We start from the raw sequence: 14363 nt of genomic DNA, 5'->3' as shown, positions 1-14363 counted from the left end.
AGAAAGTAATTGCATTGGGTTATAGAGTAAAAACATATATATATATATATATTTTTAAGAAGATGCCTAAGGCTTCGTCCAGCAGGAAATATGTTGATCTGCGCTCGCACTCTCTCCATGCATGGTGGTCATGTGACCAGGAAGCAGACACGAACAAGCCGCAGTGTTCCATATTGCCGCTGTCAACGGAATCGAGGACCAACTGAACATAATAGATGTGAAAATGGAAGAGAATTACTAATGCTCTGCTTCAGTCTGTCTTGTTTCGAGCAGTTTTGAGAATCGTGTTGCGGCAAAATATTGGTATGCACTTTAGAACCCTGGTTGTACGGACAGAATCTGCGTAGAGGAGAGAGTATTAGCTGTTACTTTAATTTAAACATGTAATGTACAAGGCAGGTCAAATAAGAACATTGTTGTTTATAATGACGGCCTGGCAAGAGGCCTCATATGGGAGTGGTAAGAATTAAGGGAACAAATATCTGGTTATTTTGGTATGACATGATATTGTTTGGCAGAATAAACACGGTGTAGTGAGTATTTTCCCAAACTTCGTTACCCACTCAAGTCAACAGATGGCGATGTGAGTCTTTCAAGTAATGTTTCTTGCGTGACGTATAATCTAGTGGACGGGACGGGACGCTTTTTAAACAACAACACGGACTCATCAACCGCCTCGGTAGCTTGCTAGCAAACATACAAACCAAACATCGGAGCTCTTTTCACAATTTTATGTATATTAACAGCAGGGTTTTAAACACATTCTGTCTGCTTACTAGTTATTAAATGTCATATATATGTTGTTAGTCAGCTAGCTTGTTAAGATAGCCTAGCACTACGCTAGTCGCTAATTAACTAGCTAGCCAACTAACATCCACCACCATGAACTCAATAAGCTACTCGCCCCCTGCTGAAGAAGAGGGCTGCTGGTCGGAGAAAGAAGCTCTGGGGCTGAACATTGTCGTGAAAGAGGAAGAGGAGGATGATATCACCGTGAAAGGCGAGGATCCGGAGATAACTGTCACAGGGAAAGGGGAGGAAGAAGCTGTGTTAGTGAAGGAGGAAGAGGAGGGGGAGATAACTGTCACAGGGAAAGGGGAGGAAGAATCTGTGTTAGTGAAGGAGGAAGAGGAGGGGGAGATAACTGTCACATGGAAAGGGGAGGAAGAGGACGTTTTTAGAGTGAAAGAGGAGGAAGATATGACTGTCACGGTGAAAGAGGAGGAGGAGAAGAAAGGTGAAGAGGAGGAGACTGGAGATCTGATTAACACCAGTGAGTACTGTCTTAAAAACAGGGGCACAAACTCTGCAGTTGTTTAAAAAAACGTGTTTTTTTAAGGGGCATTGTATTGAAGTTCTACACTTGAATAATTTATTCTGTATTGTAGGAATTGATAAAGCTACAATTCTGAGGGCCGTCAACAAAACGTTAACATTGAAAAAGAGCATCGCTATAGGGAGAGAAAGAAAGCCCAGATTGGAGAAAAGGCCTTAGGTCCGTAGTATTTGAGTTAGGCCTATAAGGTAAGACAGGCCGATCCGATTGAAATCTCTATGTCGTTATTAGGTCCGTAGTATTTGAGTTAGGCCTATAAGGTAAGACAGGCCGATCCGATTGAAATCTCTATGTCGTTATTAGGTCCGTAGTATTTGAGTTAAGCCTATGAGGTAAAACAGACTGATCTGATTGAAATCTCTATGGCGTTATTGAATTGAAACAACAAGGCACTCAACCCTGTGGATTATTGTGAACAACTAAAGGCTGTTCTTTAACATGACGTGAAGAGGAGCGGCGGGAAACAATCCTTTATAGTCTGTTGATAATAATCCTCAGGGTTGAAATTAGAGGTCGATCGATTATGATTTTTCAAACCCCGATACCGATTATTGGAGGACCAAAAAAAGACGATACCAATTAATCGGCCCAATGTTTATTTTTATTTATTTGTAATAATGACAATTACAACAATACTGAATCAACACTTATTTTAACTTAATATAATACATCAATAAAATCAATTTAGCCTCAAATAAATAATGAAACATGTTCAATTTGGTTTAAATAATGCAAAAACAAAGTGTTGGAGAAGAAAGTAAAAGTGCAATATGTGCCATGTAAGCAAGCTAACGTTTAAGTTCCTTGCTCAGAACATGAGAAAATATGAAAGCTGGTGGTTCCTTTTAACATGAGTGTTCAATATTCCCAGGTAAGAAGTTTTAGGTTGTAGTTATAGGAATTATAGGACTATTTCTCTCTATACGATTTGTATTTCATATACCTTTGACTATTGGATGTTCTTATAGGCACTTTAGTATTGCCAGTGTAACAGTATAGCTTCCGTCCCTCTCCTCGCTCTTACCTGGGCTCGAACAACACATCGACAACAGCCACCCTCGAAGCAGCGTTACCCATGCAGAGCAAGGGGAACAACTACTCCAAGTCTCAGAGCGCCTGACATTTGAAACGCTATTAGCGCGCACCCCGCTAACTAGCTAGCCATTTCACATCGGTTACACCAGCCTAATCTCGGGAGTTGATAGGCTTGAAGTCATAAACAGTGCAATGGTAGAAGCATTGCGAAGAGCTGCTGGCAAATGCACGAAAGTGCTGTTTGAATGAATGCTTACGAGCCTGCTGCTGCCTACCACCTCTGTCAGACTGCTCTATCAAATCATAGACTTAATTATAACATAACACACAGAAATACGAGCCTTTGGTCATTAAAATGGTCGAATCTGGAAACTATAATTTCGAAAACAAAACGTTTATTCTTTCAGTGAAATACGGAACCGTTCAGTATTTTATCTAACGGATGGCATCCCGAAGTCTAAATATTCCTGTTACATTGCACAACCTTCATTGTTATGTCATAATTAATTACGGCCTTTGTTAGGAATAAATGGACTTCACACAGTTCGCAATGATCCAGGTGGCCCAAACTGCTGCATATACCCTGACTGCTTGCACGAAATGCAAGAGAAGTGACACAATTTCCGTAGTTATAAGAAATTCATGATAGCAGGCAATATTAACTAAATATGCAGGTTTAAAAATATATACTTGTGTGTTGATTTTAAAGAAAGGCATTGATGTTTATGGTTAGGTACATTTTCGCAAATGCGCTTGTTAAATCATCACCCGTTTGTCGAAGTAGGCTGTGATTCAATGAGAAATGAACAGGCACCGCATCGATTATATGCAACGCAGGACACGCTAGATAACTACACATGGTTGATGATATTACTAGTTTAACTAGTGATTATGTTAAGATTGATTGTTTTTTGTAAGATAAGTTTAATGCATTTACATTTACGTCATTTAGCAGACGCTCTTAGCTAGCAACTTACCTTGGCTTCTTGCTGCCCTCGCGTAACAGGTAGTCAGCCTGCCACGCAGGCTCCTCGTGGAGTGCAATGTAAGGCAGGTGGTTAGAGCGTTGGACTAGTAACCGGAAGGTTGCAAAAACGAATCCCCGAGCTGACAAGGTAAAAATCTGTCATTCTGCCCCTGAACAAGGCAGTTAACCCACGGGTTCCTAGGCCGTCATTGAAAATAAGAATGTGTTCTTAACTGACTTGCCTAGTTAAATAAAGGTGTATAAAAAATAAAAAATAATTGGCAAATCGGTGTCCAAAAATACCGATTACCGATTGTTATGAAAACTTGAAATCGGCCCAATTAATCGGCCATTCCGATTAATCGGCCATTCCGATTAATCGGTCGACCTCTAGTTGAAACAGTCCTTTATAGTGTATTGATAACAATCCACAGGGTTGAAACAGTCCTTAATAGTGTGTTGATAACAATCCACAGGGTTGAAACAGTCCTTAATAGTGTATTGATAACAATCCACAGGGTTGAAACAGTCCTAAATAGTGTGTTGTTGATAATAATGTATGTTTATACAACACCCCTCTGTTCCAAACCAAATGTTAGGCTAGTAGCCATGGGTTAATGATGTCCCTCTGTTCCTAACCAAATGTTAGGCTAGTAGCCATGGGTTAATGATGTCCGTCTGTTCCAAACCAAATGTTAGGCTAGTAGCCATGGGTTAATGATGTCCCTCTGTTCCTAACCAAATGTTAGGCTAGTAGCCATGGGTTAATGATGTCCCTCTGTTCCTAACCAAATGTTAGGCTAGTAGCCATGGGTTAATGATGTCCCTCTGTTCCTAACCAAATGTTAGGCTAGTAGCCATGGGTTAATGATGTCCCTCTGTTCCTAACCAAATGTTAGGCTAGTAGCCATGGGTTAATGATGTCCCTCTGTTCCAAACCAAATGTTAGGCTAGTAGCCATGGGTTAATGATGTCCCTCTGTTCCTAACCAAATGTTAGGCTAGTAGCCATGGGTTAATGATGTCCCTCTGTTCCAAACCAAATGTTAGGCTAGTAGCCATGGGTTAATGATGTCCCTCTGTTCCTAACCAAATGTTAGGCTAGTAGCCATGGGTTAATGATGTCCCTCTGTTCTAAACCAAATGTTAGGCTAGTAGCCATGGGTTAATGATGTCCCTCTGTTCCTAACTAAATGTTAGGCTAGTAGCCATGGGTTAATGATGTCCCTCTGTTCCAAACCAAATGTTAGGCTAGTAGCCATGGGTTAATGATGTCCCTCTGTTCCAAACCAAATGTTAGGCTAGTAGCCATGGGTTAATGATGTCCCTCTGTTCCTAACCAAATGTTAGGCTAGTAGCCATGGGTTAATGATGTCCCTCTGTTCTAAACCAAATGTTAGGCTAGTAGCCATGGGTTAATGATGTCCCTCTGTTCCTAACCAAATGTTAGGCTAGTAGCCATGGGTTAATGATGTCCCTCTGTTCCAAACCAAATGTTAGGCTAGTAGCCATGGGTTAATGATGTCCCTCTGTTCCTAACCAAATGTTAGGCTAGTAGCCATGGGTTAATGATGTCCCTCTGTTCCTAACCAAATGTTAGGCTAGTAGCCATGGGTTAATGATGTCCCTCTGTTCCTAACCAAATGTTAGGCTAGTAGCCATGGGTTAAATATGTCCGTATGCTGATATGCTTTTCTTCCAGTGGAGATTAGTTTATAAATGGCCTGGCAGGGCTGTGGGACAGTGGAGATTGGTTTATAAATGGCCTGGCAGGGCTGTGGGACAGTGGAGATTAGTTTATAAATAGCCTGGCTGGGCTGTGGGACAGTGGAGATTAGTTGATGCATTACCTGGCTGGGCTGTGGGACAGTGGCGATTAGTTTATGAATTGCCTGGCTGGGCTGTGGGACAGTGGAGATTATTTTATGACTTTCCTGGCTGGGCTGTGGGACAGTGGAGATTATTTTATGACTTTCCTGGCTGAGCTGTGGGACAGTGGATGTTTAGGGATAATTCAAATGGAACTGTTAACCTCTATGGGCTAGGTGGGACGCTAGCGTCCCCCCCGTGGTGCACTCCATCAACAGCAGGTGCATTTCAAGAGCGGCAAATTTGAATCCAAATAAATGTCAAAATTCAAATTTTTCAAACATACAACTATTTTACACCCTTTGAAAGATAAACATCTCCTTAATCTAACCACGTTTTACGATTTCAAAAAGGTTTTACTTCGAAAGCATAAATTTAGAGTATGTTAGGACAGTACATTTACAAGAGTTGTGTGTAATGTTTTGTCAATTCAAAGACAGGGTCACCAAAACCATAAAACCAGCTAAAATGATGCACTAACCTTTTACAATCTCCATCAGATGACACTCCTAGGACATTATGTTAGACAATGCATGCATTTTTAGTTCTATCAAGTTCATATTTATATCCAAAAACAGCGTTTTACTATGGCATTGATGTTGAGGAAATCGTTTCCCTCCAATAACCGGCAGTCAAGTCAACACCACAAATTAAATAATTAAAATTAGAAAACATTGGTAAAATATTATATTGTCATTTAAAGAATTATAGATTTACATCTCTTGAACGCAATCAACTTGCCAGATTTAAAAAGAACCTTACTGGGAAATCACACTTTGCAATAATCTGAGCACTGCGCCCAGAAAAATACGCATTGCGATACAGACTAGACGTCATGTTGGGGAGATCTAAAATCGAAAATACTATGTAAATAATCCATTACCTTTGATTCTCTTCATCAGATGTCACTTCCAGGTATCACAGGTCCATAACGAATGTAGTTTTGTTCAAAAAAGCTCATCATTTATGTCCAAAAATCTCCGTCTTGTTAGCACATGATCTAAGCCAGCCGGACTTCTCGTCATGAACGAGGGGAAAAAATATATTTACGTTCGTTCAAACATGTCAAACGTTGTATAGCATAAATCATTAGGGCCTTTTTTAACCAGAACATGAATAATATTCAAGGTGGACGAATGCATACTCTTTTATAACGTATTGGAACGAGGGTACCCAACATGAACTCGCGCGCCAGGTGTCTAATGGGCCATCATCGTTCCATGGCTCTTGTTCGGTCAGATCTCCCTCCAGAAGACTCAAAACACTTTGTAAAGGCTGGTGACATCTAGTGGAAGCAATAGGAAGTGCCAAAATATTCCTCAGCCCCTGTGTTTTTCAATGGGATAGGTTTAAAGGTAATACAACACATCAGGTATCCACTTCCTGTCAGAAAATGTCTCAGGGTTTTGCCTGCCAAATGAGTTCTGTTATACTCACAGACACCATTCAAACAGTTTTAGAAACTTTAGAGTGTTTTCTATCCATATATAATAAGTATATGCATATTCTAGTTACTGGGTAGGATTAGTAACCAGATTAAATCGGGTACATTTTTTTTATCCAGCCGTGCAAATACTGCCCCCTAGCCCTAACAGGTTAACAGGTATTACCAGTGGATTATTGCAAATGGGTAACGCCTATCAATCAATCAATCAGCATTCAGGATCCAAACTACCCATTTTATAATGAGGGATCTAGACTTGATTAAACCTCATAAGAAGACATTTTTATCATGTGTAGGTTTCATTCAGGTCTCTGTTTTAACCAAATACTGTGTTTGTCTTTGACAGGAGAGAGACCAGACTATCACTCTTCTGACACCAGGAAGAGTCCTACAGGGGAATCAGACCCAGTGACATCCAAACCAGCAAGACCCCACCACTGTTCCCAGTGTGGAAAAAGATTTATCCGGTTAGGGCACCTGAAAGAACATAAGAGAACACATACAGGGGAGAAGCCTCATCACTGCTCTCAGTGTGGAAAGGGTTTTGGACAGTCAGGGCATCTAAAAGTGCATGAAAGAACACACACTGGAGAGAAGCTGTATCAATGCTCCCAGTGTGAAAATAAATGTTTCTCATCAGGGGACCTGAAATCACATGAGAGAACACACTTAGTAGAGAGGCCTTTCCAATGCTCTCAGTGTGGAAAGAGATTTATCCAGTCATCGCATCTGAAAGAGCATGAAAGAATACACACAGGAGAGAAGCCATTCCAATGTTCCCAGTGTGGAAAGAGTTTTACCCAGAGAGGGAAGCTGAAAGATCATGAAAGAACACATACAGGGGAGAAGCCTCATCACTGCTCTCAGTGTGGAAAGGGTTTTGGACAGTCAGGGCATCTAAAAGTGCATGAAAGAACACACACTGGAGAGAAGCCGTATCAATGCTCCCAGTGTGAAAATAAATATTTCTCATCAGGGGACCTGAAATCACATGAGAGAACACACTTAGTAGAGAGGCCTTTCCAATGCTCTCAGTGTGGAAAGAGATTTATCCAGTCATCACATCTGAAAGAGCATGAAAGAATACACACAGGAGAGAAGCCATTCCAATGCTCCCAGTGTGGAAAGAGTTTTACCCAGAGAGGGAAGCTGAAAGATCATGAAAGAACACATACAGGGGAGAAGCCTCATCACTGCTCTCAGTGTGGAAAGGGTTTTGGACAGTCAGGGCATCTAAAAGTGCATGAAAGAACACACACTGGAGAGAAGCCATATCAATGCTCCCAATGTGAAAAGAAATTTTTCTCATCAGGGGACCTGAAATCACATGAGAGAACGCACTTAGTAGAGAGGCCTTTCCAATGCTCTCAGTGTGGAAAGAGATTTATTCACTCATGGCATCTGAAAGAGCATAAGAGAATACACATGAGAACGACCATTCCAGTGCTTTCAGTGTGGAAAGGGGTTTAACTGGGTAGCGAGCCTGAAAATACATGAGATGACACACATGAGAGAGAAGCCTTTCCAATGCTCTCAATGTGGAAAAAGTTTTACCCGGTTAGGGAACTTAAAAACACATAAAATGACACACACAGGAGAGAAGCCTTTCCACTGCTCCCAGTGTGGAAAAAGTTTTACCCATTTAAGGAATCTGAAAATGCACGAGAGGACACACTCAGGAGAGAAGCCTCACCTCTGTTCCCAGTGTGGAAATGGTTTTGTTCAGTTAGTGCACCTAAAAACACACGAGAGGACACACACAGGAGTGTAGCCTCACCTGTGCTCCCAGTGTGGAAAGGGTTTTCTTCAGTTAAGGGGCCTGAAAGACCATGAGAGATTACACACAGTAGAAGACGCCATAGGAGCAGGGCTTCATTCAATTCAAAACCAGTATTTACATCACCTTTATATGAAAAAATAACGAGTTGAATATTGGAATGTATTTGAAAATACCATTTGGAAAGTATTGGCATGTATTTACAATTACTTCAACTACATATCATATTATGAATTTGAAAGACAGTATAATAAATATTAGAATAATTTGGATTTATTTAAAATAGTTGTGAATGTACAGTCATGGCCAAAAGTTTTGAGAATGACACAAATATTAATTTCCACGAAGTTTGCTGCCTCAGTGTCTTTAGATATTTTTGTCAGATGTTACTATGGAATACTGAAGCATAATTACAAGCATTTCATAAGTGTCAAAGGCTTTTATTGACAATTACATGAAGTTGATGCAAAGTGTCAATATTTACAGTGTTGACCCTTCTTTTTCAAGACCTCTGCAATCCGCCCTGGCATGCTGTCAATTAACTTCTGGGCCACATCCTGACTGATGGCAGCCCATTCTTGCATAATCAATGCTTGGAGTTTGTCAGAATTTGTGGGTTTTTGTTTGTCCACCCGCCTCTTGAGGATTGACCACAAGTTCTCAATGAGATTAAGGTCTGGGGAGTTTCCTGTCCATGGACCCAAAATATCGATGTTTTGTTCCCCGAGCCACTTAGTTATCACTTTTGCCTTATGGCAAGGTGCTCCATCATGCTGGAGATGGCATTGTTCGTCACCAAACTGTTCCTGGATGGTTGGGAGAAGTTGCTCTCGGAGGATGTGTTGGTACCATTCTTCATTCATGGCTGTGTTCTTAGGCAAAATTGTGAGTGAGCCCACTCCCTTAGCTGAGAAGCAAACCCACACATGAATGGTCTCAGGATGCTTTACTGTTGGCGTGACACAGGACTGATGATAGCACTCACCTTGTCTTCTCCGGACAAGCTTTTTTCCGGATGCCTCAAACAATCGGAAAGGGGATTCATCAGAGAAAATGACTTTATCCCAGTCCTCAGCAGTCCAATTCCTGTACCTTTTGCAGAATATCAGTCTGTCTCTGATGTTTTTCCTGGAGAGAAGTGGCTTCTTTGCTGCCCTTCTTGACACCAGGCCATCCTCCAAAAGTCTTTGCCTCACTGTGCGTGCAGATGCACTCACACCTGCCTGCTGCCATTCCTGAGCAAGCTCTGTACTGGTGGTGCCCCGATCCCGCAACTGAATCAACTTTAGGAGACGGTCCTGGCGCTTGCTGGACTTTTTTGGGCACCCTGAAGCCTTCTTCACAACAATTGAACCGCTCTCCTTGAAGTTCTTGATGATCCGATAAATGGTTGATTTAGGTGCAATCTTACTGGCAGCAATATCCTTGCCTGTGAAACCCTTTTTGTGCAAAGCAATGATGACGGCACGTGTTTCCTTGCAGGTAACCATGGTTGACAGAGGAAGAACAATGATTCCAATCACCACCCTCCTTTTGAAGCTTCCAGTCTGTTATTCGAACTCAATCAGCATGACAGTGTAATCTCCAGCCTTGTCTTCGTCAACACTCACACCTGTGTTAATAAGAGAATCACTGACGTGATGTCAGCTGTTCCTTTTGTGGCAGGGCTGAAATGCAGTGGAAATGTTTTTGGGGGGAATCAGTTCATTTTCATGGCAAAGAGGGACTTTGCAATTAATCACTCTTCATAACATTCTGGAGTATATGCAAATTTCCATCATACAAACTGAGTCAGCAGACTTTGTGAAAATTAATATTTGCGTCATTCTCAACTTTTGGCCACGACTGTACTTTGTAGTTTCATTTGAGGTAACAAACAACTTCACATGTACACGTCTTATTTCACTGTTTAATCACAATATAGACCTAGCTGCGTATTGTGAGATTCTGTTTGATTGATTTCCTAAATGCAGATGTGCAGTATAGTAGCCTATGTTTTAAAAGCGTGCTCATTAAAAATCTGTTCTGATCAACACATGCTTCTCTTTGTACGTATCCATATCATTTTTAATAAAAATGTATTAAAAATAAAAGTTTTGTCTGAAAATAAAAAGAAAGATTTTACCACATTCACGTGATAGTCGGAACTAGGAAACTTGCGTTCAGCAAGTCAGAAATGTTTGAGTTTCCTAGTTCAGTGCATTACCAACTTCAGTCGGTAGAAGTGATGTGGCAAGTGTGACATATAATCTAGTGGACGGGACGCTTCTTCAACAACAGCTAGTCAGTCACCTTGGTAACGAACATAGCCGAAACATTGATGCTCTTAACCTTTTTCTGCAGTGGGCTAAATCAGGGTCACACAGAGTGATTCTTGGTAGTCTTAAACAAATCTACATTTGAAAGAAAAGTATACATCTCACACACATGGTTTATGGGCAAAAAAAAAAAAGAAGACGTGTTGTTTTGGGTTTGTTTATTACACTTTATGTACATCACAGAAAAAATATAACAAAACTGTTTGAAATAGAAACACCAGATTTTTGTCGGGATGTTTGAATTAACCTTTATTTACAATGAAATTCTGAAATAAATTCCACCCTTAAGTAATTGATATTGGTAATTGGTAATTGACTGCAGGAAATGGCTACAGCGCTTTCTGTGTATATTTGCCGCTGTGTTTTAAACACACTTCTCTCGGATATGGCTAGTTGTCCCATTTAATGTCATATTTACTTTGCTAGTAGCTAGCTGGCTTGCTTAGGTAGCCTGACACTAGACTATCAAAGATATTTATAACTAGCAACCCACTGGGCACAGACGTCAATTCAACGTCTATTCCACTTTGGTTCAATGTAATTTTCATTGAAATTACGTGTAAATCCGAGACACTCCATTTAATATGATATGTTACCAATTGTATGGTATGTATTAATTTGTGGATGTCCATCATCCATTTCGTATGATATGTTACGAATTTTGTATTTGTTGTGGCTAACATTAGCTAGGCTATGGGTTCAGATTAGGGGTTAGGAGTTAGGTTAAAGGGTTAGGGGAAAGGTTAGCTAGCATGCTAAGTAGTTGCAAAGTAGCTAAAATGTAGTAAGTAGTTGCAAAGTTGCTAATTAGTTCAAATGCTAAAGTTGTCCATAATGAGATTCCTACACGCTATCTTTGGGTTGCTAGACGTTACAGATAGCTAAACAACCAAACCACCTGCTTCTACTCTAAAGTAGAATTCAGTAAAGTATAGTTCACTACAGTAGAGTACAATAAAGTATAGTTCAGTAGAGTAAAGTATAGATCAGTAGAGTTCAGAACAGTGTAGTTCAGTCCAGTAAAGTATAGTTCACTACAGTAGAGTACAATAAAGTATAGTTCAGTACAGTAAAGTATAGTTCAGTAGAGTAAAGTGTAGTTCAGTACAGTAAAGTATAGTTCACTACAGTAGAGTACAATAAAGTATAGTTCAGTACAGTAAAGTATAGATCAGTACAGTAGAGTTCAGAACAGTGTAGTTCAGTACAGTAAAGTATAGTTCAGTATAGTTCAGTACAGTAAAGTATAGTTCAGTACAGTAAAGTATAGTTCGGTAGAGTAAAGTGTAGTTCAGTATAGTAGAGTTCAGAATAGTATAGTTCAGTAGAGTAAAGTGTAGTTCAGTATAGTAGAGTTCAGAATAGTATAGTTCAGTAAAGTGTAGTTCAGTATAGTAGAGTTCAGAATAGTATCGTTCAGTACAGTAAAGTGTAGTTCAGTATAGTAGAGTTCAGAATAGTGTAGTTCAGTACAGTAAAGTATAGTTCAGTAGAGTAAAGTATAGTGCAGTACAGTATGTCCATACTGTCTGTCTGCATGCTGTTGCTGTATTGTTGATTTCTCTGTCTTCGCTGTATTTTGATTGGGTTTATTACTATAGCTTTCTGTCTTATTGTTTCTCTGTAAAGCGTTTTGTGACTTTGTTAAAGGTAAATAAACAGTTTATTTAAATGTTAAATGCATTGTGATTTTATTTGATCTGTCCGACCTCTGTAAAGCGTTGTGACTTTGTTAAATACAATGTGATATGTTTGACTGTCTGTCTGAATGCTGTCTCTGTGTTGTTGATTTCTCTGTTTTCACTGTATTTTGATTTGATTGATCTGTCTCTACCTCTGTAAAGTGTTGTGACTTTGTTAAATACAATGTGATATGTTTGACTGTCTGTCTGAATGCTGTCTCTGTGTTGTTGATTTCTCTGTTTTCACTGTATTTTGATTTGATTGATCTGTCTCTACCTCTGTAAAGCGTTGTGACTTTGTTAAATACATTGTGATGTGATCTGATCTAGATGGGAAAAGAACAGAGAACTGCTTTAACAATTACTATTCCAGTATTTAAACATAATATACATATTCACAGGAATACGTCTGCATAGAGGAAAGTATTGGCTCTAAGAAGTCAGACATAACAGTGCACATTTTGAAATGTTCTTTTCTTTATGACATTGTGAATATAATATTTCTTTATAAACTGTGAAACCCACTCCGGTCAGTAGATGGCAATGTGAGTATTTTCAGTTGGAGCGTCTTGCGTGACGTATATATGTAGTGGACGGGACGGGACTGGACACTTCTTCAACAACAACAAAGCTACTTTTTCAACCACTTCGGGAAGTTTGCCAGCCAACATAAAACCGAAACATTGAAGCTCTTTTGATCCTTTAGGGTTGATTAATCTCAGTGTTTTCAACACAATTCTGTTTACGTGTCTACTAGTTAACTTAAACCGAATGTATTTAGTTGAGATTGGTACTCAGCCTAGCACTAAGCTAGTCGCTAACTAACTGACGTTAACTCGCTAGCCATGCGCCCAGACGCACTATGAACTCACTAAGATACTCCCCCCCTGCTAGACGGAGAAAGAAGCTCAGGGTGAAAGAAGAAGAAGAAGCTTTCAGAATGATAAAAGTGGAAGAGGAGGCTATCACACTGAAAGAAGAAGAAGAGGATGATACAGTGAAAGAAGAGAAAGAACCTTTTGGAGTGAAAGTGGAAGAGGGGATAGAGGCTGTCACAGTGGAAGAGGAGGTAGAAGCTTTCAGAATGAAAAAGGAGGAAGAGGAGGAGGTAGAAGCTTTCCGAATTAAAAAGGAGGAAGAGGAGGATATCGAAGATAACGAAACTTTTGGAGTTAAAGAGGAAGAAAGGTTAGAGGCTGTCACAGTGGAAGAGGACAAAGTAGAAGCTTTGAGAATCAAGGAGGAGGATGATATAGTGAAAAAAGAACCTTCTAGAGTGAAAGAGGAAGAGGAGGGTATCTCAATAAAAGAGAAGGAGAAAGACGTTTTGGGAGTGAAGGAGGAGGAGACTGAATAAGATCTGATTAACACCAGTGAGTACAGCTGCTTTTGTTAAAATAAAAGTCCTGCACATGTGCCATATGTGCACAAAAAAGGAATAACTTGTGGGGGATTTTATTTTGACATGAGGTAAGCAGAGAGAAAGTAGGTCTGTCTAATAATATGTTCCTTTAGATATTTTTGTCTCAAATTCCTCCCATTTTAAGGACTAACAGTCCAGCTCACCAACTCAGTAAGTTAAAATATAATTTCATTTCATTTCTGGCTTCCTGCAGACGGTTGAGTTTTGTTTTGCAACACTAGTGTAAATACACCAGCATTGCTAAAAGCAGCTACAGTGAGTATTGTCTTAAAAAACAAGGGCACAACTCTGCAGTTGTTGAACTAATGTGTGGTTTTAAAGGGGCATTCTACTGAAGTTCTACACTTGAATATTACATTTACATTACATTTAAGTCATTTAGCAGACGCTCTTATCCAGAGCGACTTACAAAATGGTGCATTCACCTTATGATATCCAGTGGAACAACCACTTTACAATAGTGCATCTAAATCTTTTAAGGGGGGGGGGGGGGTTAGAAGGATTACTTTATCC

At 40.0% G+C, this 14363-nt stretch overlaps 1 protein-coding gene across 1 annotated transcript; it reads left to right on the top strand.

Annotated features, from left to right (window-relative positions):
- Nucleotides 1–638: 638 nt before the first annotated feature.
- On the top strand, nucleotides 639–12424 carry LOC106564509 (uncharacterized). Its single transcript, XM_045690543.2, has 2 exons — nucleotides 639–1273; nucleotides 6997–12424. Exons 1-2 carry the CDS (start codon nucleotides 883–885, stop codon nucleotides 8118–8120), a joined length of 1515 nt encoding a protein of 504 aa, XP_045546499.2. The 5' UTR covers nucleotides 639–882; the 3' UTR covers nucleotides 8121–12424.
- The last annotated feature ends 1939 nt before the right edge of the window (nucleotides 12425–14363 follow it).

The sequence above is a fragment of the Salmo salar genome, chromosome 12 (genome assembly GCF_965601325.2).
Source record: "Salmo salar chromosome 12, fSalSal1, whole genome shotgun sequence".
NCBI classification, from domain to species: domain Eukaryota; kingdom Metazoa; phylum Chordata; class Actinopteri; order Salmoniformes; family Salmonidae; genus Salmo; species Salmo salar.
The sequence above is the reverse complement of the archived record's forward strand: the minus strand, read 5'-3'. Positions and strand labels throughout refer to the sequence as shown.